The 27,323-nt window shown below is 30.6% G+C and overlaps 2 protein-coding genes across 3 annotated transcripts in view; both read left to right on the top strand.

Moving 5' to 3' along the window:
- Positions 1–5,147, top strand: part of LOC126734963 (synaptic vesicle membrane protein VAT-1 homolog-like) — a 41,238-nt gene extending 36,091 nt beyond the window's left edge. Inside the window, exon 7 of the mRNA XM_050438829.1 lies at positions 1,123–5,147. Coding sequence (XP_050294786.1) covers positions 1,123–1,401 — 279 coding nt within the window. The 3' untranslated portion in view covers positions 1,402–5,147. The remainder of the gene's footprint in view (positions 1–1,122) is intronic.
- A 5,301-nt stretch (positions 5,148–10,448) lies between these two features.
- LOC126735099 (leucine-rich repeat-containing protein 74A-like) lies at positions 10,449–25,546 on the top strand. Of its 2 annotated transcripts, none has more exons than XM_050439001.1 (11): positions 10,449–10,617; positions 10,668–11,009; positions 14,514–14,635; positions 14,687–14,876; positions 18,892–19,146; positions 19,201–19,357; positions 24,473–24,668; positions 24,728–24,885; positions 24,935–25,191; positions 25,250–25,360; positions 25,413–25,546. In XM_050439001.1, exons 1-11 carry the CDS (start codon positions 10,524–10,526, stop codon positions 25,523–25,525), a joined length of 1,995 nt encoding a protein of 664 aa, XP_050294958.1. In that variant the 5' UTR covers positions 10,449–10,523; the 3' UTR covers positions 25,526–25,546. The 2 variants fall into 2 exon arrangements, with proteins under 2 accessions (XP_050294958.1, XP_050294957.1); XM_050439000.1 differs by having other exon boundaries at positions 25,250–25,363.
- The last annotated feature ends 1,777 nt before the right edge of the window (positions 25,547–27,323 follow it).

Below are 27,323 nucleotides of genomic sequence, written 5' to 3'. Positions count from 1 at the left end.
TGTAAGTTGTTGACAAGCGTTTCTTCATTTTGGCTACTTCAAGGTGATCAACTAGAAATTTGGAAACCCTACAAAAATGTTTGTACCATTTCTGGTGTTCGGGTTTCTGTTTATTGGGTTCTTCAGGGTAAAACGAGCAGAAAATCAACAAAAATGATCTCTGGTTGCCCTAAAAAAGCCGAAAGTGAGGTTGCTAATTACTGGCACATGTTTCTTCTTTTTGGCTTCTTCAAGGCAATTCACATAAAAACCTGGAAAAGTCACAATAATTTTTTCATCGATTCTGGTTTTTGATTATTGACTTCTTCAAGGTGAAACAATCTATTTAAATAATGTCTGGTTTCCCTAAAAATGTCAAGTGATTATACTTGCTGACGCGTGTTTCTCCTCATCGGCTTCTTTAATTTTAAGCAGCTAGAAAATCATAATTATTTCTGGTTATACTAAAGAAGGTTAGTGCTTACTGGCACGTGTTTCTACTTTTTAGCTTCTTCGAGGCAAAGTAATCAGAAAACCGAAAAAATCACGAAGATTCCAAAAGAAAAAGAATGCTTGTAAATTGCCTTACTACGGACCGAAATAGTTACAATACGTTTTCGTTTGATAATGATATTATAAATATCTGTTCTATAAAATATGCCATTAGTCAAATTTATAAACAAAAGTATAAAGCATGCATTATTCGCCTATTATACATATTTAACCGTCAAATATCAAAGATAAAACGTTAGCAACGAGTTTTGTAACCTTTGTATTTTTTGAATATTTGTGAATCCAAACATAAGGCATAACTACATCATAAAATTTCATAGGAGAAAATAGCCAACTTTTAATTTAGACGAAACATGATCTTTAAACGTTCTTTCACTATCAATTATTCCTGGTCCTAAATTATTGTTGTCACCTTAAGTGTATTATCAAGAGTCAAATCACGATAACTTCTTCCGTTTGTCTTGCCGTAACGAATCAGAAAAGCTAAGAATAGTACGTACTAACACGTGTTTCTGCTAATTGATTTCTTCAGGATAAGACAACCAGAAAAATTTAAAAATTATTTCTTGTCTCATTAACCTGACGAAACTTACTTGCCGTCACATGGGATCTTTAATAAACTCATTTTAGGTGGTAGAGGCGATGCAAAAGATGCACGACCGTAAGAACGTCGGTAAACTGATCCTCGATCCCAGTATGGAACCGAAACCAAAACCGGCGACCCCCGCCAAAGGTAAAAAGAAGCAATCCTCCGAAGAAAAGAAAGAGGACAAAGAAGAAAAGAAAGAAGAGAAAAAAGAGGAGAAGAAAGAAAAGGAGGAGGAGAAAAAGGAAAAAGATGAAAAGAAAGAGGAGTCGGTGACCAACGGGACCGGAGAACCGGCCAGCGAGGAGGCCGAAAAAAAGTAATTTTAAGTGAGGAGGGTGCGTATTAACTATTTACCTGTTGACAATGATAATATTTAGAGCTAATCGAGTACATGTTAAATGCGCAAAGATTTAAAGCATCGTTATAAATGGAAATGTTTTACTCACACACTCATATTTGTCTTTGTGTAAAACGTGACGTCGTGTTTCTGCTCGGTAAAAACACACTTAACTTTGAAAACAAAAATCTCTCTCTTTCTCTGTATCCGTAACCTTTTAACGCTTCAGCTTCCAATGCGGCTTTAAACGTGGATATCGTAAAATATAAGCGCTCAAACTATACCGTAATAATATCCACGCTTGAATACCACATATACACTTACACAGAAAATCTCTGCAGGGATCTCAAAAAATTTTATTTTATCCTTTTAAAACTGACCATACTACTACTTACTGTGTTATTTTATGTAAAAGTGTGACCAAAAGAAACGGTAGAATATTCGACACATATGATTTATATTTTTATATTTGCATTTATTATTTTTCTAAGATAACTCTACTGTAGTTCGTTTAAGCTTAGACGTTTGTGTTTTATATATATATATTTTGTATTTGTTTCGTGAGCAATCGGTTATTAAATGGGGCTTGGAACATGTATTGGGGACAGGTCATTGCAGGCTTTTGCAATCGGGTTTTGTTTCATTTGAATTATAAGGAAAGGAGGTGATTTAAATCAGGTTTTAGTGGGCAAAACGGGGATTTGTGTTTAGTTTTTAAGGGCTTGAAAATCTATGATGAAATGTTCATAAGTGGTTCAAATCAACTTATTTTTTTAATATAAAAAAGGTGTTGTCTTCAGTTCAGTCATGGGCGCATTTTTTAGAACTGGATTTTTGGTCCAAATTTGAATTTTACCCAGTTTGTAAGGCTTTTGTCTATAAAATACAGAAAAGGTAAGATAATAAGTTCAAAACAGTTGGTTCAATTCGTCGTTTTTATTAAGGCAATTTTTAGTCGAGCGAGGCTTGGGAATAAACAAAACGAAAAGGCGGACCCACCTATTTTTCGATTAAATTTTAATCAGGGGGAGATTAAAATATGTTTTACTATAGTCATGGCACGCTTAATGTCCAAAAGTTTACTTTTTATCGAAATATTTAAAAATTTACCAAATATATAATACATATTTAAATACCAACGTTATTGCCATTATTGTATTTTTTGGGAAAACTCGAAACAATAAGAATAATCGATTACGTCTTTTAATGAATACTTACTTATCTATTAAATATTACGATTAAAAAAATGACATTTGGATACAAAGAACTTGTATGTCAATATTTGACATTTCTGTCTTGAATTGTTTAAATTTGAATTTAGTGTGCCATGACTAAGCTTAGAACTAAGTTAAAAAAAAAGACAGTCAAGTCTATTTTTCCAAGCTTCCCTTGATAAAAACATATTTTAACAGAACCGTGACTTCCTAGATTAAAATGGTAGTCTAGGAGAAAAATATTTTGGACCACTATTTTTTTGTTTCTCTTTAATAAATTCATAGAGAAAACAATCAACTTCCGGTCCAACTTCCGAAGAAACCGGAGGTCAAAATTAAATACCTCTTAATTTTTTTGGTGCCATCGAATATCAAGGAAAGGAGAAGAAACTCTTCTCTCACATCATCCTCAATTTTACCTAAAAAAGATTCTCTTATACTGAAATGCCTGGAATAGCTAAAAGAAATTATTAACTACCTCAAAAAAAATTGTATAATTTCTTCAGTCAGAAATGGGTAATCAGAGTTTAAATTGTCTACATACCAACTTTTTTTTTATTTTTTTACGCCATATTTTACAATTTTTATCTAAATAGGGAGGATTTAACAATAAATAATCCAGTCTGAATGTTCATCTGAATAATATATTTTGTTTCCTGTTTTTTAATTGCCTTGAAGAGCTTATGGAGTTATTTAATTGCCTACAAATTGGTACTTCATCTAATCCATTCAAGCCCACTTAATTAATCCCTCAAATCAAACAAATAAAGTGAAAAAATAATAACAAAATTAAACAAGAAAATCGATAAAACTAAAAACTGTATAACGAAAGGCCTTAAAAAAACTGGATATAAGACTCGTAAAGTAACGCTTTTGGTACTTTTTAAATGCCCTGAAACTCATCATTTCATCATGAAGAAAAATGGCATTTTGAATACCTTGAAAGACCTCGTATTCCAATATTTGACATACGAGGTCTTTCATCGAAGTCTTGATATAGTAAAACAGCCAATTTTAATCAGTTGGTTTAGAAATAATAAGACAGTTGAATACATTTTTCCATGGCACCCAAAATGCAAAGTCAAGCAGAAAAAAAAAATCAACTAATAGGAAGTGATGAGCTTTTGGCCCAAATTTGTATTTTATCAAGTTTCGATCTTTCCCATAAAACCCTGAGTATCTGAGATAATTCTTTGTCCTCTAGGTCTATTTCCCTATACACGAGGTTTTCCATCTCACCTAATTTTTTAGCTATGTGATGAGAGTAACTGAGATATACTTTATTGATTTTTTGTCTTTAATTCTTGTAAAATCTTGTAAAAAAAAAAGTTTGTATTGTGTCCCACCCATGATACTCTTAGGATTCATCCATATACCCATAATTCTTCAATTCTGTGTTCTTTAGTGCCCATGTTTCAGCAGAATAAACAGCAATTGCGAAGATCAAGGAATTGGCCAGCATTACTTTCACTGTTTTTGTAATTGCTTGATCTCTCGATATTGTTCATTGTCAGTCTTCTCTTTATTTCCTCTGAACAGCTTAACTTGTCCACCACACCATATCACGCTATGTTTTTGATATTGGATCGATCGATGAACATTACTTTCTCTAATTTGTTAATTATATTTGTTATGTCTGCTGCAATAATGAAAGTGTCATATTTCAGATTACTATTTTTTCCCTCCAATTAATATTCCACCTTCCCAATCGTGTTATCACTTCCTAACCAAAAATATGTGTCCACATTCTTAAACTTTTTAACTTTCAGGGTCTTTATTTCCTCCCAAAGTGTCTACCCTTAAACCCAAATCCAGGACAACCTGGGATAAACACCAATTTTTCCTTAAAAAATTAGTATTTTCCCTCAAATATTTCGTTTAAATATGCCCAACATATCCGCATCAACAATCGAAATTATAGACCAAACAAACAAACAAAAAATCAGTAGTTAGAGTTTGATACGAATATATTTCCACCTAAAGCAAACCGACTTGGTAAAGTTTGTACTTGAGTATTTTTGCTAATATTGCCATTTTACATAAGCCATATCACAAAAAAAAGAAGTAATTTTTTTATTATAAAAACGAATTTTATACTATAGTTAGTTTAGTGAGGATGAGTTAGCTTATTAGAATGACCGCACTGAACTCATTTAAAACATGAACATTCCATAACAAAGAAAAAGCAACAATAAGATCGTTCGTTTGATGATTCAGTGTTGAGATTTACGCTTTCTGTATTCTGTACTGCTCATATTTACTATGTGTAACTTATATTATTGTAATTTAAGGGTATCGCTCTGGGCAAATTATATTTTCTTATATCGGACGGACCCTATATTTAGATAAACGAAGCTACTACGTTTCTGTTAAAAGTTTAGGTACCTATTCGATTATGCTAAAGTATGTTAATATTGCTTGGAAAAAAAATTATATTTTATTGTAAGACTGATGTGTTACGCTACTGCATATTATTGTTTGAATGCCTGTATAATAAAAATTGTAATTAATATAAGATTTGTGTTTTATTTGTGTCACGTTTTCCTTGGGTATATGATTTATGAAAATAAAAGGGAGTTGGGACAGGAAGTTGGTAACCACTGGGTTTTCTGGTCACCTAGTGCTGTCATAAAAACGTAACCTAGGTAGAATTTATAAAAGTTCTAAAGGAAGATTAATCAGTCGATTATTTGTGATGTTTTCCCAAACTTTTAATAATGTGTACTATGCCACTGATGTCGATGAAAAATTTTATGCATTTTTTGACATTAACCAGAACGCTTTTCATTGAGCAAAGAAAAAGCATGAAAAGTTGAATTATTAAGGTAGTAAAGATCCTTACATAAGTATAATGACTAATTTAAAATAAATTACCAGAACTGTTTAGAAATTACTAACAATTTACATCTCTTATGTGATGACAGTCATAGGATCCTCAAGTCATTTGCAACATTTTTAAGTACCAACTTTTAAATGAGGTGAATGCAATGGGAGATAACTTATAATGTAACTTACGGTGTCTTTGTATGTTGAATTCTATTGATAACTTATTCTTAAGTCTTGTAACTGAAGATAAGGTTTATGGTGTTCTTCTACCTCGTGTGGTCCAGATGAGATTTCTTCTTTTATTTTAAGGCATGTTGCAGATTTAATTTCTGTTTTATTGGAAAATATTATAAATAACTCCTTTAATCGAGGTTAATTTACTTATTTCTCAAAATGTGCTGAAGTTTTCCAATTCACAAAAAAGATCCAAATAATTATCGCTCTCTTTCAAATATGTTGGTCTTTTCAAAAGTATTCGAAAAACTTCTTTTCTCATTTACCAAAATAACTTTTAAAATATTTGGGCTAACTCCTTCGAAATATGTGTATCCCGAGGGAATTAAATAAAACCCTTAAGTCATAGGTTTCACTGACTCAATATTCGAATTTAACCGTTAATCTAAACTTCTCACCTGCTGATTCGTAAACGTAAAGAGAGAGTAACTTAATAAATAAAGTAACTTTACCCTGGATATTTTGGGGATGGGTGCAGTAGGTCACGTACCGAAAAATACGCGCGTAAAACAGTGTCGACACTTATTGATCGATCCGGTTTTCGCTCAAAGCTAGGATTGCTGCTACTCAATTCACAGCTATTCACCTTTTTCTCCCACTCTTTGCGCATTCGTATTTAATATAAGGAAAGATATGTATAGTTCAGGAATATACAAAAGGTAGGAAAAGGAAAAGATGTAAGGCATATTATGTAAAGTTAAATAAGTTATTAACAAAACGCGTATTTTTGAATGCATAATTATTAAATACGAGTAAAGACTTAATTTAAATTTAAAGTATTGACTAAGAAAAAATTAAAGTTAATAATTATAATTACTACAAACGTGTGATGACAAAACAATATTATTTATTTTAAACATTTCAGCATAATTTTTTGAAGGGAAAACACCACAGAAATCCCTTTTTTAGAAAGATTGAACTACATATTTGAACAGATTTGTGTAAGGCATTTTGTTGCTAGGGTTTATTATGACTTGACTAAGTCCTTTGATCTTGTTAACAGAGACTTTTTAAGGAACTACCATCGGAACCAAATAAACTAAAATGATTTGTATAATAATAGTTTATTTATTCCCAAATATACGTGCTTATAAATGAAATAATACATAATAAAACTATGAACTATTTTTTTAAAAAAAGCTAAATCAGCTTACCTCCAAAAAGATGCAGCTGCTGAGTGAGATGATGCTCTTGAACCAATTTGGCTTTAAACTTTGTTTTGAAGACTGGTATCGATAAAGAAAAGTCCATTATTTTGTATTTATTAATTACAGAGGGAATTTGATAGATAAAAGACTTCTTGAATGTTTTAGTTTTATGAGGTGGTATAGTTAAAAGGTTTAATTTTCGGATATTGATGTTATGAACATCGATGCGATATTTAATTTTGCGGTGGAGATGTGGAGGACATTGAAATTTAATAATTTTATAAAAAAATATTGCCGAATGTAAATTGCGCCGTCCACTCATCCATTTCGGACAATTTGTGAGATATTCTTTGTCTACGCCTTATGCCAAATATGAGTCTCAGACAGCAATTTTGCACTTTTTGAACTCTTTCTATGTCCAGGCTGTCCAAAAAAGGCCCATATACGTGATCAGCAAAGTTGAAAAATGATAAAACGAGTGTTTCACAGAGCATATCCTTAGTTTTTTGCGATAAATAATATCTATTTGAATAAATTAGTTTCAACATCGAATATGCTTTTTTTAAACAAAAAGTAATATGTTCTTTAAATTTTAATTTATAATCCAATATTAAGCCTAGATTTTTAAGTGAGTCCTTATATTCTATTATATTGTTGCCTAGTTTAAGTTTTGTACTATTCTGTAACTGGTTTTTATAAGTTTCATTGCAGAGTAGAATGGCTGTCGATTTGCCAGAATTTATTTTCAGTAAATGATCTTCCGAAGATTTCAATAATTCCCCTAAGTCATTATTTATTTGTTCTGTTGATATTGCAGCTAAACTAGATATAAATGACGAATAAATGTGAGTATCGTCTGCATAGAGATGATATTTACAATATTTTAAGGAATTTGCAATGTCAAAGGTATATATGCTATATAGAAGTGGGCCAAGCATACTACCCTAAGGTACTGATTTGACACTTAAAAATTCTAATTTTTTTCCCTCAAGGCAAACTAGCTGTTTTCTGTCTGAAAAAATGAATTAATTAAAAGAGACGAAGCCTCCTTAAAGCCTATATATTTTAAAATCGCAATCAAGATATTATGATCCATCATATTAAATGCTTTGGAATAATCTAATAGGATCAAGACCGTTGCATTTCCAAAATCTTGAGAAGTGACAATATCGTTCACTTTATCACACAGTGCGGTCGAACAATAAAATTATATCGGGGTCTAAATCCCGACTGTTTGGAAGGAATAATATTAAGTCTATCAACATAGTTGATTATCTGAGTTTCCATAGCTTTTTCCAAAATTTTTGAGAAAGTTGGCAAAATTGATATTGATCTTGGTGGGGTTATTAACTTTAGCCAAAGGCAAAACGTTGGCTATTTTCCAGTTTTTTGGAAAGTATGAGTTCTCAATCCAGCTACTATTTATGATGTGTGTTATAAATGTTATTATAAACGCACAGCAAAGAGATTTTATATTAAGAATAATTTTATAAATTAATTCTTCATCAACAGAAATATATATATTGAAAAGTCATGTTATGTAATAAGTTATTATTATAAAAATTCAGCAAATCAGGTTTAGAATTTTTATTATTTTGTCCTATTTCAGTAAAATATTTGTTTAATTGGTCAACATTTTTTAGGTGATCTGGAATTGTTTTATTTTTATTTTTTAAGCTCAGCCCATTTCTCCTTCAAACTACAATTTTTATACTTGTGATTAAGATATGCTTTTTTTTCAGCTCTTGTAAGATTTCTTAGATTTGTGTAGTAATTCCAATGGACAGGATTCTTAGTGTGCTTACCATTTTTTATTCTTAATGGTGCATGTGTGTCAAAAATGCTTAATATTGTTGATGTTAAAAAATCTACTCCTAATAGCTCCCTTACAATTCAAAGATGAGACGGATACATCAATATTACAAAGAGCATGCCAGAATATTTAAAAGAGGAATCCATCGAGAAACGTTTAAAATTGTCAATGTTCGATTAGTCGCATGAATACATCATTATTATGGTTTATCAGATATGTAAACCATGGGCATGGTTTACATTTACATATAAAATGGATAACGAGACCATGATCCAAATAGTTTGATAACATCTTCAGCAATTTTAATCAAAATAAGGGTACATTTTGTAGTAGTTACAAAGTGCATATCTCTGACTAGGATGGGCAGATGATTTCAAATGAATGTAAGAAAGATGTCTCATTAAAACAGTGTAGGCACTTAGTCCAGGGTCTTGAAGAGCAATTTGTGAGCATCTAAATGCTTGAAATAAGTTTTTCAAAAACCTGTAATAAGTGACTAACTATTTCAAAATCTTTAAATTAAGTAATCCAAGCACCTGGAATAAGTGATTAAATAAGTTGTTACAACATTCTTCGAAAAAGACCAACATTAACCTGCTCTTAAAGAAGATTTTTTGCCAGGCATTTAAGTCCTTTGAAAGTTTCTTCCAGACATTTAAGACAATGTAACTTAGTTGAAGGCTATTTTTAAGTAATTTCAACAAACTCCTTTTGTGAGTAACTTAGGGGCTGCTTTCAGTTGTTTAAAGCGCTTTTTTTAAGCATTCGAGTGCCTGGAAGTAACATCTGAATAACCTAAAAGTCTGGAATAAATTTCTGAAAACCCCAGATAAGTGAGCAACTTATATTAAGTACCTCAAGAGTCTGGAATAAATTTCTATTAAAAAAAAAAAACCCTAAAAAAGTTAATCCAAGCACCTGAAAGAATTTCTAAGTGACTGAAGTTCCTAGTATAATTTATCAACGTAAAGGCTCTTCTACGAACTTCAGAAGATCGCAAAGCTAACATTAGTCAATAATCGTGTTAAAATTGGACGTAAAACACATCAATTACAAGGGGAAACTTAGATTTTAAGACGATGTCTTTATGTCTTAAGTGGTTGTAATAATGTTTTGGTCAATGATCATTATTTCCTGGCAAAATGAATGCTAGTAAAATTGCTTTTCAAGATCCTGAAATAAGTGCCGTATTAAACACGTGAAAGAAGTTTTTAAATTACCTACAAAGGGAGTACCTACAAAGTGCTTGGAAATAATCTTTAACTTACAACCTATTATTATAGTATTAAGTGCACCAGGTAACAAGATCTTGATTGGAAACTATCCTCAAAAAATCCTCCTCTCCATTCAGATTGTTGTTCATATAAAAATCAATTGATTTTTTTTTCGAGGTTTTGTAATCTATTTGTGTTTTTTTTTTAATTTATTACATTTCAGTTACTTCGGTTCCATGTTTTTAGAGATTATTTTCATTGTAAATACAATGAAAATAATCTGTAAAACAAAAAAATAACTGTTACTTTGAAGGTCCTATTTAGGACCTTCAAAAAATTAAAATTTAAGTTCTTTTGCATGTAAATATTTTTTTTTATTTTCTATCTAAAAATATTCTTCCCATTTAAGGTTTGTTATGTATGATTAGTTATGTATATATAAATACGTTCTATAATCTTAAATGATTATTTTTGCGGTTTCTTTGTCGGTATTTTTAATTAGGTAAATATGTGTCAGATAGAAATTGACATTCTTATTTGTGGTTTTGAAAGTTGGTAAATTTTCTGAACAACCTTGAGTTTCACTCCCTTGCGTCAAATGACGACTTGAGTTTTAACCCATTTTTTTTTGTTGTTGCAATTTTTGTTACCCCACAATGGATTACGATTCGAGTTTGCGTCCCTCCTATACACCGGACGTGCCTTCCGAAGAAGGTTCACTCGGAATGACGGCCGCATCCGATATGAGAGGTAATAAATCAAGAGAAACACTGGACCGCATAGAAAACTTTGTGTTTTAGTGGCTCAAAGTGCCCTATGGCTCCTCCCGAACCTTCAGGAAACAACCGCAAAGGAGGCACCGGTTCCGATGAAGAAAAGCACCATGACCGCGAAACTGGAGGACAAATTTAAACGGTACGTGAGTCAAGGTGACCTTCTGCTCAGAGCTTTGAGCACCGTCTCCGAAGAGATTCCTTTCATCGAGGATTTGTGCGATAGCCAACACTTGTTAGAAAGAAACACGAAATCTTTTCAATGTTTGGCCCAGTTGCTTTTGTCCAGCAGTTCTTTGACTAAGAACCGGTTGTTTTTGTTCCCGCCGCTAGAGGATCCCGGAATTGATTTGGCATTCAATTTTGAAGGTATTTGAGTCAATAAAATCTGTATGAGTCAATAGTGTTTCTTCAATTGCTCCATTTTTCTAAGAGTTAATAAAAGTGATTGTTAATTGGATTAATGATTAATTTCAATGAGTTTGAATTGGATTTATTGGTTCTTAGGTTCATAAGGCATTAGGCGAGGCATCTCTGGATTAAGCAAAATTATTAATCAATTTTATTAGTTGTACTGAAAGTGCTTTTATGAATAAAAAAACTGAAGTTTTGCATTAAATCTTAAGATTTCCCTAAGAATCAAGAAAAAAATATAGATTTTTTTCTTTTAGTTTTAGTGCCTTTAATTCATTTCAAAAGAATGTTTGAAATGTAAGCAAAATTTCTGATAAACTAGTTTTATTGATTTTTATGGCAAAAATGTTGACTCATTGAAAGTAGAGTGTTATTGATACTAATTAACAATTTTGAAAAAAAAAATAAAATTAGGGCTTCTGCATAAGAAATCTCTAAAAATTAAGCAACATTGTTGATGAATTTTATTGATTCGAAATAAAGAGTCTCTCAAACGTAAGCAAAAAATAATTCATTAATTCGGTTTGTGTCTAAATTTTAAAAAATGAAATTTTGCATTAAATGTTAATGAAGGTCTAAAAATCAAAAGAAAATTAGTGATTTTCGTTTTGTAAATTTAAAATTAAGCTAAGCTGTTGATCAAATTCCATTAGTTTTATTAAGTGACAATTTATAAAAAAAATTACTTATAATATCAAAAATCTGGCAAACTGAAGAAAATTATTGATTTTTTATGTTAGTTTTAGTGATTTTAATTAATTTTTAAAGAATCTTTGAAACTTAAGCAAAATTATTGATAAATTGACTAGTTTTATTGGTTTTTATGGCAGAAATGTTGATTACTTTCAATGAGTGTTATTAATACTTAAGTGACATTTTTGCAAAAAGAAAAAAAATTCAGAGCTTCTGCATAAGAAATCTCTAAAAATTAAGCAACATCGTTGATGAATTTTAATTAATTTTATTGATTCGAAATAAACAATTCAGAAGGAGAAATTCAAAGAAAATTATTGATTTTCGTTTAGTAAATTTAAAATTAAGCTGAGCTGTTGATTAAATTCCATTAGTTTTATTGAGTGAAAATTTATTCAAAAAAATTACTTGAAATATTAAAAATCTGGCAAAATGAAGAAAATTATTGATTTTTTGTGTTAGTTTTAGTGATTTTGAATAATTTTTAAAGAATCTATCAAACGTAAGCACAGTTATCGATTAACTTGGTTTTATTGATTTTTAAGGTAGAATTGTTGATTAGTTTCAATGAATTTTATTGATTCTTATAAAGTTTCAAGCGCTTTCATTGACTGCAAATGTCCATAAATAAAAAAAAATTGAACTTTCAATTAAATCCTATTAAAAGTCTAACGAAAGGAAATTATGAATTTCGACTAATAAATTTAAAATTATTTTATTTTTTTATTTTATATTTTATTCAGTTTTAATATTCTATAAATACATAATACAAGAAGCTGTCTGAAATCCTAAAAATCTTGATAAATTATTCATTGTTTTCTATTAGTTTTAGTGATTTTCATTAATTTTAAGGTAATCTATCAAACGCGAGTAAAATTATTGATTAATTTGATTTTATTGATTTTTACTCACATTAAATAAATATTTGAAAATCAGGCAAAATTATTGATTAGTTTCAGTGCTTTATTTTTAATGAAAGTATAAAATCAAGAAGGAAATGATTAATTTACTTTAGTAAATTTAAAACAAAGCTAAACTATTATTTAACCTCAATTAGTTTTATTAATTTTTATTGAGGAAATTTATAAATAAAAAAAACTTCCTGAAATCTTAAAAAAATCAAATATTGATAAGTTTTTGCACTAGTTTTAATGATAAATGACCCAAAGCTAAGACAAACTATTGATTCATTTGGTTTCATTGATTTTATTGATAATAAAGGAATCTCTAAAAATCAGGCAGAATTTTAAATTATATTCAACGAATTTTATTCATTCTTACAAAGTTTGAAGTGGTTTCATTAAATAAAAATTTATAATTTTGCATTAAATCATAACGGATATATGAAAATCAAGAATACATTTTGAATTGATTTTGTGTAATTAATTTAAAATTAAGATTCTTATTGAGAATTTTTAAATGAAAAAAAAATTGCCTGAAGTATTAAAAATATTGGAAACTAAGAAAAATTATTATTTTTTGTGTTTTAGTTTTAGTGATACATAATGATTAATTTTAAAGGGATCTTAAAGTAAAAAGTAAGAAAATGTATTGATCAATTCCGGTTTATTGAATTTTATTAATGTTAAAGGAATCTCAAAGTCAGGTAGAATTCTTGATTAGTTTCATTGAATTTTATTGATTCTTAATAAGTTTTAAATGGTTTCATTAAAAGGAAATGGAGGCTTAAAATCAAGAATGAATTATTGATTTTATCTATTAAATTTAAAATTAAGCTAAGCAATTTAAAAATGAAAAATAATTTTATAAGATTAACTATTGATTAGGTTCAATTAATTTTATTGATTCTTATTCAGTGAGAATTTTTAATTAAAAAAAATAAATCTCTGAAAATTATTAATTATTTCTAAGCTTTATATAAATTTTAATTAATTATTAAGGAATCTCTGAAAATTAGACAGATTTCTTGATCAGTTTCAATAAGTTTTTGATTCGTATTAAATGACAATTTATTTTAAGAAATTTCTGAAAACTAAGCAAAATCAATATTGATTAATTTAAATTAATTTTATTAATTTGGAAATAAAATAAAATTTGATACCTACCAAAATTATTGATTGATTTTAATTAGTGCTATTGATTTTGATTCAAAGCATCATTAAAAAAGAATAAGAAAATATGTAAGCTGATAGATTCCAATAAATTTTTTTGACTCGCATTAAATGAAAATTGATTTATTAAAATCATTGATTAATTTTAATTATTTTAATTGATTCTTATTAAGGCAAATTTTTTATCGGAAATTTTGCTTAATATTTTAAGAGATCTATGACAATTAAGCAAAATTATTGATTTATTTCAATTAATTTGTAAAATAAAAAAAGCAAAGAAACCTTTGAAAATTAAGTAAAATTATTGATTCGTGTCATTAGTTTTATTTATTTGTGACAATCTGTAACAAACAACATTATAAATCTGGAAGAGATTTTGAAAAGAAAGAGAAAACTTGCTCTGAAAATAAAAAGTAAAATTATTGATTAATTTCAAATAATTTTAATTGAATAAGACAATCACGGCTTCTTATGAAATCCTTTGAAAATGAAGCAAAATTCTTGATTAATATAAGTTTCTTTGATCGCGAATTGACTTTAAAATGACAAATTCTGATGAATCTTTGAAAATCAAGCAAAACGGTTGATTAATTTTATTCATTTAAACAGACAAACACATAATTTAGGAACATTTTGCATAAAGACTTGATTGATTAACACTACAATCAATAAAACAGTTAATATTATTTTCCAGAACCTCCGCCAGTTAGCGACGAAATCGGCATCGAAAAATACAAAAAAATCTGCCACGAACTGGACATTGTGCCCATTTCTCGGATCATAGACTCATTAGACACGAACACTTTGGACTTAAAGGTACCAAAATTTTATACCAAAAATTATTCTACTGGATTTTTACTTTTTTAGTACTACGGTTTAACCGATAAACAGATAAGGGCACTTAGCGAGGCGATGAAGGTAAATATGCACGTGCAAGAATTGATTTTGACCGATAACTGGCTGTCGGTGGAAATGACCGAGACGTTAAGTGACATGCTGATTGAAAATATGGCTTTGCAGTATTTGTCGCTGTACGAATGCAGAATTGGAGAAGAAGGTAAGTATATACGTTTAAATGTGAGGTCAAATCGACTTTTTTACTTTCGAACTCATCATCAAGAACTGCACAATATTCATGTGAGAAAAATGAAGAAAATATTCCTAAGTTATGCCCAAAAATGTCTGCTAATTAATAAAAAAGTCCTAATATCTCAATATGCCTAACAAAATTGCCTTTAACTAAAAAAGCTTTTTCAGGTAAAGAAAGCGTTCCTATATAAAACTGTCGGGTAATAAATGCACGCAGTTGAATGTTTTATTAATTCCAGGCAGTTGAGTCATAGAATTCCAGGCACATAAACTATGGATTTTTGTTTCCAGACAGTCAAGCCATTCTTTCATCAATGATTCTAGGAGACATTCATATATTTTTCTGAATTTTAGGCACCAAATAGTTTGATTGTTCCAGGCAATTGGGTCAAAGAATTTTAGGCATTTAAGCCATAGAGTTATTAAATTCTTTGCTTTTAATTCATAATTTTCGTCAACTCTTCAATAACAGTCAAAATGAAAAACTGCTTCCAGGAATTAAAAAATTACCTAAAAAAAACAGACAATTTTTTTTCAATTTCAGTTAAACTATTAAAGTTGAATTACGATTTTGAGCTATGAAGTGTCGTTTTTTTCTAAATTTTAGGCGATTAAATGTTTTATTTATTCCAAACAGTCGAGTCGTAGAATTCCAGGCACTTAAACCACGAACTTATTAAATTCTAGTGAGTTTATTATGGAATTTTCAAAATTTTAATGAAAAACTGAAAATTTTTTCAGTTCAAAAGAACAGCTGAACTAAAGTTCTCATTCATAAAGACTCTAGTTAAATTACGATTTTAAGCCATGAGCTGTTGTTTTTTTTTTAATTTAAGGAGATTGCATGTTTTAGTTATTCCAGATAGTCAAGCCATAGAATTCATCATATTTTGACTTCAGGCAGTCCCAAAAATGTTCACCAATTAATAAAAATCTTGATCTCAATATGACATGCTCTTTGACCATGGCTGACAAAACTGCCTCTGAACCAACAAATTTTTGAGGTACAGAAAGTGTTTGTACATGAAATTGTTGGATAAGAAATGCACTTTCTTCTACTAAAACCTTTTCAAGAATATTCCAATTATTTGTGTAAATATTTGCATGAGAAAATTACCAAAAAAACAATGCCTCAACCAAAACCGCTTTAGCTGCCCATATGTTTCACCCATAGTGATATTTTTACCTTTAAATCTAACCCCAAAAACTCCACAATATTCATGTATAAAAATTATGGAAATATTCTGAATTGTTCCTAATCTATGCTCAAAAATATCCGCTACATTCAACTATTTGTGGAAATATTCCCAAGAATAGTGAACATTTGTTGAGAAAATAAGCACAAAAACAGGCCTCAACCAAAACTGCCATAACTATCTAAATTATTTACCCATATTGCTGATTTTATCCTCAAACCCATCCTCAGGAACTTTACAATATTCATGTAAAAAAAATTTCATTTATGAAATTTTTGGGTAAGAAACGCACTTTCTTCTGCTAAAATTCCTTCAAGAATATTCCAATTATTTGCAGAAATATTCCCAAGAAAAGTGAATATTTGTTGAAAAAAATAGCATTCCCAATTTTGAGCAGAAAAATTGTAATGCCTGGAAGTAAATTTATTAGTATTAAATTTCTGCAATTTAACCGACCTTGTAAGTTTTACAGTTTCGGAGATCCTAATTGTGAACCTCGAACTGGGGAGTTTTTTATATGTATTAAATTAATGAATATTAAGGGAATAAAAATACTTGAGAAATGAAGGATTGGTGTCTAAAAGGACCTATTTGTATACAAAGTGAAGTTTCTGCCTAAAAGGAATAAAGAAATTATCGCCTGAAAAAGTGCCTTAAATGAAAAATAAATAAAGATATTTGTTTTCTGTCTTAGGGTCTGAATAAATAAATGATTTCCAGTATCTGGAAGAAGACGTTGGACCTGAACATTTTATTGCAATTCTCTACATAAAACGTTATTTTGTTTTTTTTTTAATTCTTCCTTCCAAGCACTGGAGTAATGAATTATTTCTTCCAGGCAGTAAGTGGCCAAATACAAAATATTTTCTTTCATTGACTCCAGGCTCAAATTGTTTTTCCCTTCTAAATATTTCTATCTTGTTCAAGCATTATATTTTTCTTTAGTTCATCATTTTATTCATTCACAGAATTTGCGTCTTTCACTTTCATTCATACAGAAATTGCCTTACAGGCATTTATTGACCATAAATTATCTTAAAATCTCTAGTTCAAGACAAATTTTTTAGGCAATAATATATTCTCTACAGGCACAAAAAATATTCATTTATTCCTTCCAGGCAATTGAGAATCAATTGTAACATTTAAATTGTACCTCCTAAATTGCCCAAAAATGATCGCTAATGAATAAAAATCTTAATGTATCAAATATGTGTTTCAAAAACCTCAAATTTGTGCCCGGGTAAGAAATGAACGCCGTTGCATGAGATAAAGAATTCCAGGCACTTAAACCATAGATTTGATCAATTCTAGGCAGCTAATCCATAATTTTCATTAAGTTTCGTCATCTCTTCAATTCAGTCAGTCAAGTCATAATTTTCGTCTAAATTTAAGTAGTTTTCAAAAATTTTAATGAAAAACTGAAAATTTAATCTGAACTATTCATGTTAAATTACGATTTTTTTAAAATTTAATTAATTCTTGATTCCATGCAATTGAGCTAGAAACTCTCGTTTTTTTTTAAATTTAAATTTTAGGCAGTTGAATGGTTTATTTATTCCAGGCAGTTGAGTCATAGAATTCCAAGCAACTATGGAAACTTGTTGTCAGACAGTCAAGTCGTTCTTGCATTAATGATCTTAGAAGCCAGGGACATATTTATGTAAACTTAAGACACCAAACTGATTTTATTGTTCCAGGCAGTTGAGCCAAAGAATTTCAGGCACATAAACATCATAATTCTTTTATTCCAGGCAGTTAATTCAAAATTGTCGTTAAGTTCCATTATCTTTTGACTCCAGGCAGTTCAAAAACGTTCACTAATGCATAAAAATCCTGATGTCTCAATATGCGTAACTCAAGAAGTTTTTGAGGTACAGAAAGTGTTTGTATACGAAATTGTTGGGTAAGAAACGCGCTTTCTTTTACTTAAACCTTGTTAAGAATATTCTAATTATTTGTTTAAATAATTGCATGAAAAGTGAAAATTTGTTAAGAAAACTGGCAAAAAATATGCCCTAACAAAAACTGGGGTAACTCTCCAAATACTTAATCTGCATTCATGAATTTACCTCCAAATCCAACCTCAAGAACTCCGCAATATACATGTGAAAAATGTATAAAAATACTCCAAGATTTTTCTATGATATGCCCATAAATATTGTTAATTAATAAAATTTGGTGGTTCTTGGACCTTGGCTGACAAAATTGCCTCTAACTCAAAAAGTTTTATAGATACAAAAAGCGTTCTTATGTAAATTTGTTCGGTAAGGAAGGCACATTCTTCTAGTAAAATCCTTTTAAAAATACTCTAATTTTTAAAACTACTAGAAAAGTTGCTGAGAACCAAAACTGCCGCAACCAAAACTGCCATAACTACTTAAATAGTCCACCCATATTGATGTTTTGACTCTCAAATCCAACCTCAAGAACTCCACATTATTCATGATAAAAAAATATGAAAATATTCGAATTTTTGCCTAGAAATGTCTGCCAATGAATACAAATCTTGATGTTGCAATATGAGTTTCGAAAACCTCAAATTTGGTGGCCCTTGGACGACCTGATTTTTGAAGTATAGAAAGCGTATGTAATGAAATTGTTCCATAAAGAAGGCTCTTTTTTCTACTAAAACCCTTACAAGAATACTTCAACTATTTCTGGAAATATTCCCAAAAATAGTGAAAATTGGCCCCAACCAAAACCGCCGCCATAACTACTCAAATATTTTACCGACATGGACTTTTTTAACTTCAAAAATACCTCTCTATAAGAAAACCTTAACTTTAGGTGCGAAAAAACTGGGTTACGTGCTCTCAGGCCTACAAACCTTAAAACAATTAGACTTAAGCTTCAACGAGTTGGGTGACAACGGACTTTTGGCCCTCCGAGACGGATTATGCGAGAACACCTCCCTAAAAACCCTTAATCTCAGCCATAATAATATCAGTGAAAATTCCGCGGAAACCATGGAGAAAATCCTGTTGGAGAACAAGTGTTTAGAGGAGCTCGATCTGTCTTGGAACGGGTTCTTTACTGCCCCAGGTGTGCCCTATTATAATTTTTAATAATTTAAGAAAAAAAGAGATTTTTTTTTAGGCAACAAAAGGTTGTTTTCGGGGTTTTTAAATAGCGATCGCATTAAGAAGTTGAACTTGGCTTGGAACGGTATCGGGGTAATTTTGGCCGTTAAACCCTTGTCCAGGTACATCACCAAGTCTCAACGTTTGGAAGAACTAGATCTGAGTAATAATCGGTAAGTATTGAGGGTATAGAGAGTTTATTTGAGCTAGGCCTACAGTAATACTAGTAATAATTTATTCATGTCAACACAAATATAAATAAGTTTACACAAGTCAGTAAAGTAGAATAATGATTCAGAATAAATGAAACAGAAAAATTTAAAATGATTGCAATTCAAAGTGGTGAATTACCGTTTTAAAATCATGACCATAAAATACGACACGCTACATTTATAAATTACAATTTAAAATGCTAAAATGATATGATAAATGGACTAGTCACAACATATTAACATTAGATTCTATGTATTGCTCAAATGGATGAAATGCATTATTTGGAAGATATTCTGTAAATACGATATCTGTATTTATTAGGTGAATTTAATTTTACACACTTATTTCCTTATATCCCTTTAAACAGTTGCGTTTAATCCTTGATTACAGCCAGAAGACAACATGACATCCTAATTTTCTCTCTTAACAAAGCCCTGGCTCTTGGAATGTCGCGGACTTATCGTGAATTAGTTTAATAGATGATCAACTTACTGCTAATTGTTCACTTTACACACTGCCCAGGGTGTGTTAAGTTTCACTTTTAGGCACTAGTGCGTAAAAAAGTAATTTGACGTTTAATTTATAATTTGTCAACAAATGTTTTGACGTTTTTTTACCGTAAAGTCGTTTAAGTGCGTAAAGTAATTTGATGTTTTCTTGGGTAGTAGAAAAAATTTTGTATGTTACACGTGTGAAAAATCCCCTTTTTTATTCATGGGAATTGTCGACAAGTTTCCCATTGATCAAAAAAGGCTTATTTTACACACTTGTTACATAAATTGTTAATATATAATATACTGTGCAGACTTCAGAAGTCTAAATTAATATCACCGATTATTGTATGTTTTATTAATAATAATAATAATAATAATAATAATACTTCTTTATTTACTTATATACATCCAACAGCTTAGCATCGTCAAAAAGTATAGACTGTCAAACGCCAATAATACAGTGCATAAAGGGAGACAGACATTAATCTATCAGAGTTTTACCTACATAACATAGCAAACAAAAAAAACTTACATTTTGTTCACAGTATAAAACAAAATACAATTTTGGTTCGCATCAGAAATGCTCACTAAGTATGTATGAAACATTTGTTATACAGGTATGAAAGTATAATATGCGATAAATTTTGATAAACTAGGTTAAAGACTATTGTAGAATTCGTTCAATGAGTATGGACAGATCTCCAAAATCAGGTTTTTCGTTATGTTTTTCGTTATTTTCGTTATACTTGCTTAAATCTATTTAAATGTAGTTGTTTTGTGGTTTCGGGTATTGCATTAAAAAGTTTTATGGCATTAGTCATATAGCCCTTATGGGTTAGACTAAGCCGGTGTTGTGGAAGTAAGAGATTTCGCCCATGTCTGGTGTCATATAAGTGCCTACTATTTACTGTGCTAAATCTAAAAGAGTGTGTTCTAGCAAACATCAGACATTGGTGAATGTATAGGCCAGGCATTTTCATGATTTTTAAATTTTTGAATAAAGGTCTACAACTATCTAGGTATTGGTTTTTTTTCTAGAATTCTGAGTGCCGATTTTTGCAACTTAAATGCTCTCTGCCAGTCAGCCGAGTTACCCCAAATAAACAGTCCATATGACAACTTTGATTAAAAAAGTCCCATATACGCCGTTCTACATACTACTGGAGGCGTCAATTGAACAATTCTGCGCAACAGAAAAAGAACCGACGAGAGTTTTATTGCCAGATCTATTATATGGCTCTTCCATGATAATTTATTACCCAGAAATTTGATCGCGTCTATTCTCTGATGTCTTTAAGAGAAATTAACCACCTCTGTTTTATTTAGATTCAAGCATAGATTATTGTCAGCAAACCATGCTTTTAACTTGTGAAGTGTTGCACTAGTTCCATTCAGTAGGGAAATCAGATCTGAATGCCGACTGAGAAGAGTTGTGTCATCCGCATATTGCACAGACATCACCTCTGAGAAGTGGGCGGGTAATTCATTTACATAAAGTAAAAACAGAAGAGGACCCAAGATTTATCCCTGAGGCGCCCTTGTTGTTATTGGAAGTACTGAGGATGTTCTTCCTCCACAAGTCACCATCTGCTGACGCTCACAAAGGTAGGACTGGATAAGTTCCAGGCAAATACCGAATACCATAAAAATCCAACTTGCTCAACAAAATATTATGCGAGACACAGTCGAACGCTTTTGAGAGATCGCAGAAAATTGCACTCACTGTCTTGCCCCCCTCAAATGCATCAACGAGGTAGTCTACCATTACCCTGAGTGCATCAGCAGTGGATCTTCCTTTTCGAAAGCCAAATTGCGCTGGTGAAAGTAAATTATGTTTATCAAAAAAAGATATGAGACGTTGGTTTAGACAGAGCTCAATGGGATTGGATAATATCGGTATTATTCATATGGGTCGATGATTTCCTGGATCATCCATATTACCCTTTTTAAATATAGGAACAACTTTACTTATTTTAAGCTTTTGTGGAAATGTACCAGATGAAAAACATTTGTTTATTATTAGAGATAGTGGTAGGGCCAAACCATTTGCAAGTTGTTTCAATATTTTATTGCTCAAACCAAAGATGTCTTGAGCAGAATTATCACTTAAACTTTTCAAAAGATCAATGACCTCTATTTCGGTAACAGGTGAGAGAAATACTGTTGAATTGTTATGTACATATTTTGCTGTAAATTGTACAGGGTCATTAGATTTTTGCAGTGTATATTTGTAATTGAGTCAGCTATATTCAGAAAGAATTTGTTAAACTCATCGGGAGTTACATTACATTTCAAATTACTAGGATCATTATTTTTTGTTTTTTTAATGATGTTCCAGATGGGTTTGGATTTGTTATGACTATTTCCTATTTTGTTTGTATAATACGAGTGTCTCGCTTGTTTTATTTTAGTTTTATATTCCTTTATACACGAATTTTTAGCCATTCTGAGAGATCTAGAGTACTGTTATGGTTATTTAAAGTAGAAAAGAAGTTTAAGTTATTTCTCAATCTCTTCAGTTCATTATTAAACCATTTTTTTCTTTATTTGTGGTGAGAATTGTTATAGTTTTTTTGGGAATATGAAAGTCTATAATAGACATTAGAACATTGAGAAATATTTCAAAAGAATTGTCAACGTTACAATTATCAAGTACCAACAACCAGTCAACGTTTAGTAATGAAGTAACACAGCGAGAAAATCTCTCTCCACAATACGGTCTGAACTCTAAGACCGTTGTGTGGGTGTTTTCAGTACTTTCATTTATTGATTCATATGTATTAGTAATAGCCATATGATCTGACATATAAATGTCCCATAGGGTACATTTACAATTAATTGCACAATTTGTTATGCAGTTATCAAGGCAACTACTTTTTGTGGTTTTTAAGATTCTAGTTGCGCTATTTACCAGGAATTTAAAGTCATATGTGCTGACAAGTTGGGTGAACTCGGCTGAAATAAGGTTATCCGCTAGTAGATCTATATTAAAATCACCATAAATAAAGGCACGTTTGCGTCTAGGGAATAAGAAATTTAGAACTGTATCAAGACTCTGAAAGAACACGTCCAATTTACCTGATGGAGATCTGTAAGCACTCAAGACTACAACCTGCAAGGCTTCAATCTCAGTCGCAACGACTTCAAAGTGTGTCTCTATTGACATGTTGTCTATAGTTGGAATCTTCTTTACAAGAAACGGTTCTCTGGTGTAGATAAGGACTCCACCTCCTCCTGCTTCAGTACGGCTGAAACTGTTGGATAGATGGAATCCAGGCAGAGAGTATTAATATATTTAATTATTTTCATACAAATACAAAATAAATCATCTTAAATCTAAAAAAAAACAAATCACATATAACGAGATCCTTTATTAAATGGTAATGCATGCATTGGTTAAAAACAAAAAAAGTATTTTTTATTAATTATTTTTTTTTATATCTTTTTAGAAAAAAAAGTTTTTAAATTTTCCTACACTTTTAAGATTTTATTTGGAAAAAAAATGACTGTAAAAAATATTTTTTCCGCTAGCGTGAATACTTTACATTCATTTTACACACTTTCCACTAATGTGTAATTCCTTTTTGACGTTTTTTACGTACTAGTGCGTACAAAGTCAAACTTTATAAGCCTTGGGAAGTGTGTAAAGTGAGGAATTTATGCACGGTTGTAGAAAATAAATATTTTTATTAAAAACATACTTACTTACCTGGCAACGTGAGTTCATTTCACTCACAATCAATCATTTTGCAACTAAACCTTCACTTTTTGCTTTTTTCTTTAAAGCACATGATTCGTATAGGTCTAGTATTTTATTTTTCTTATGAGACATATTATATGGTTTTGGTTTATGTAATTATGTTAGTGATTAGTTTATATAGGTTATAACTATAGCCAATTTTTTACGTTACTGTTTTTAGTTTTTTATATTAAATAATTCTGCCTTGCTACCTATTTTTTAACTGTAATTTTTCTAAACGGTGCTTTATAATTCAGCAGATTTCTTTATTTTGTTTTTGTTTAAAGATATTTTTTTTCCTTGTAATGCCTGTACTCTATTGCTATAAGTATATATTGTATTACTTTAGAAGCAATAAAATTCGATTGTCTATTGCCTATTGTCATTAATAACTATTTTAGAATTTTTTTCCAAAAAAAAAAAAGATTAGTCATAAAAGTCGAAAAAAAATTTACATTTCCAGAGACAAAGTGCTCATACCTCAGAAAATCCGACAATTAGAGATGTGAAATTTGCAACACAGTTTCTTCTAATAAAATGATTGGACCCCTATTTCAGCATTTTTTTCAAACACAATTGTAAAAGAGAATAAATGAACCATGAAAGTTTGAAAACTTTTACTTCTCTACTATAAGAAAAAGCCATCCCTGGGAAGCAAAATGAATCAAATCAACGACTATTGCTGAACCTAAAAAATCCGAAAAACCCTCAAAATAAACTTGTTGATATATTTCCTCTCAATAAATGCTGTAAAACTCTTCTCGTTATAGAGTCAACTCAACCTTAATGACTTTCCCACTAATTTTGAACACAATAATCGATTTTTTTCGCAATAATTTCAGGTTGATAGGTAAATCCTTAAGGTCAATAAGAACGGCCGTAAACAAGAACCACTCCCTACAAATATTACACATCGGCAACAACATTTATGCCCCGGAAGAAGCCCATTTTCTTTTGACCATGCTGGCCGGAAAAACCAAAGATCCATTATACTACGTCAATATGGACAATATGTATGTTAAAAAGGAATCCAAGGGGGTGAGAGGTTAAAATATGAATTCCTGAATATGATTTGTTGAACCCATTCGAGCCCTTAGGTCCTAAACAAAATCAACAATGTAGGAAAAATAGTGAAAATAGGGGGAATTTTGAGCAATTACGAAATACACGGTCCGGACACCAAGAAGCTTATTTACGAAAGATGCCGGTACCTCTTGATGAAACCGAAGAAAGCCAAAGCCAGGAAAGACTTTGGGTAAATATACTATTGCAAGAAAAACTTATATTTCTAATTAATTTCCTAGGCATTTCATACTATCCTTACCTGACCACCCAATAACCCCAGAAGAGTTCGAAAAAGAACTAAAAAAAGCTAAAATAAAAAAGCTAGACAAGGACCTCGTACAATCGGTAAAAACCTTGTTCACCACAAGAAAGAAAGAGATAGACTGTGTGGAACTTGTAAGGAACTATATGTCTTACTATCCGGACACCCAGCTACCACCCCCAAAACCTAAGAAGAAAAAGGGAGGCAAAAAAGGCAAAAAGGGCAAAGCAAAAGGTGCAAATCAATCATCTTATAAAAGCTGATTTATTTTAGTTACTTTTTTTTATTTTAGTAACCGAAGTGGAACAAGAAATAAAAGTGCATGAACTGGAGAATGGTGCGGATGGGGTAGAGGCAACTGAACCCAGAAAGTCTCGGGTGTCTGAGAATTTAGCCGCTGAAAGTTGTTCCTCAATTTAAAATGTTTTATATTTTTTTAATTTATTTATTTTTAGCTTTAGCTACAGCAAGCAAACGTTCCATCAAATCTGCAACGGAAGAGGGCAGACAGTCAATAAACATGCCAGAAGAGAAACTACAATCGCGTGTCAGCATAAAGGAGCAATAATAAAGAAATTACTGAGTTGTACGGTTTTCGTTTACTATAACCTCAATTTCTCGATTAATAGCATAAATGCACTTGAAATCCACCAGTTCATTAATATTGACCTAATTTAAGGAGTTACTGTTTATTATTTTTGAGTTTGAGCAGGATACACCAAACACAAGTTGTGACCAAAAAAGTGCTAAACTTTCGAAGGTTTTTGGTCATCTTTTTTTATTCTGAACACAATGACACCTCATATGTCAAATCTGTCAAAAATTCCATGTCAATCGAATGCAATGACTTCGTTAAAATCCTTCTGGATAAATCAAAGAGGCATGGAAATATGGTTTCAAAGCCTACTTAAGTAATTCCTGTAAATTTCATTCTGAGTACACCAGGAAGCATACGTAGGTACATCCTCCAATGGATGTCCATTATTGGTCCACACTAAATAGAGGTATCCATGGATTAATAATGTACATCCCATGGACAATCCAATGAACTTTAAAATATTTTTGTCCAATGGAATATAATTGACATTCCAGAAGATGCTTTGAAAAGTAAAATTAGTTTACTTGAGTCTAGTGGATAGATTTTCTTGAGAGGCCATTGGACTGATATTTAAAAAAGTACCTTATATGTCCCTCTTTGGTAGTGATGTAAAATTCTCGAGTACGTAATTAAAAAGAATGTTCCCTGAGCACGAACGAGCATGAACGAGAATAAACAAGCATACACGAAAAAAACCTGAGAATTTATGTTTGGGATGTGGTAAAGTATTAAAAAACTTATTTTTCATGATTTTTCAAAAATTCTCAAAATGCCTAGAAAAATGCTCAATATTCTCCTAATGCTTTGTAAAATACCGACACTGAATTATTGTTCTAACTTTATAAAAACCTTAACATCATAATATCCATAAATCCGGATAGAATAAGAATATTCATCATAAATAACCAAATATTATACTTATATCTAAAGGGGTTATTAAAGAATATACAAGAATTTATCAATCAGGTTTGATATTATATGCCTAAAAACTGAGCATAGTTTGTGTGCTATGCTATGTGAATACAAATACAAAGTAGGTAAAGTAACATGAAAATAACATGAAAAACGTTTTATGATGTAAGAAGTAAAAAGTAACTCGAAAAAAAGCTTTATATAAAAAAATAAACTGCAATCTGCAATAAACCAAAAATACAGTTTTAACCTAACTCAGGTACTCTAATTGAGGAGCAGACTTTCTAGATGCATTTTGTCCATTTTTTGTAATTTTGGCAAATAAGCAAAAACTGCTACATGTCTGGCAAGAAATTTATCGAAAATATGATATACCCGAAAAATTAATCAAAAATTATGCAAATGATGTACTTATATGCAGACAATCTGGTATTGATTATATCCTAAAAAACTTTGAAAAACTGTAGGACATACTGCATTTAGTTTCTCAACCTTGGACAAATTGCATTTTGTTTGTCTATACAAAGCGGCATGAATAAGTATAGCAAGGATATGAAAAAAACGTAAGTAGGTTTATAAGATCAGTATTTTATTTTTGATATACAAAATATTTTTAAATGTCATAGAGGTCCCCGTCGTCATCATTTTTGCAATCACATAGCATGTCACCTTCTTCGCTAGCATTATCACCCTCGGTTTCATCTTGGTTCACTTGATTCTCATTTTGTTCATGGTTATTAGAGAGAATAGGTTGCAACCATGTTAACTCAGGATCATTAATCCAATTTGCCCGTGATAGTTCCACCAAAAGTTTTGAGAGGCTCTGGAGTTTTTTTGTTTTAAGATCATTTTGAAG

The sequence above is a fragment of the Anthonomus grandis genome, chromosome 4 (genome assembly GCF_022605725.1).
Source record: "Anthonomus grandis grandis chromosome 4, icAntGran1.3, whole genome shotgun sequence".
NCBI classification, from domain to species: Eukaryota; Metazoa; Arthropoda; class Insecta; order Coleoptera; family Curculionidae; genus Anthonomus; species Anthonomus grandis.
The sequence above is the reverse complement of the archived record's forward strand: the minus strand, read 5'-3'. Positions and strand labels throughout refer to the sequence as shown.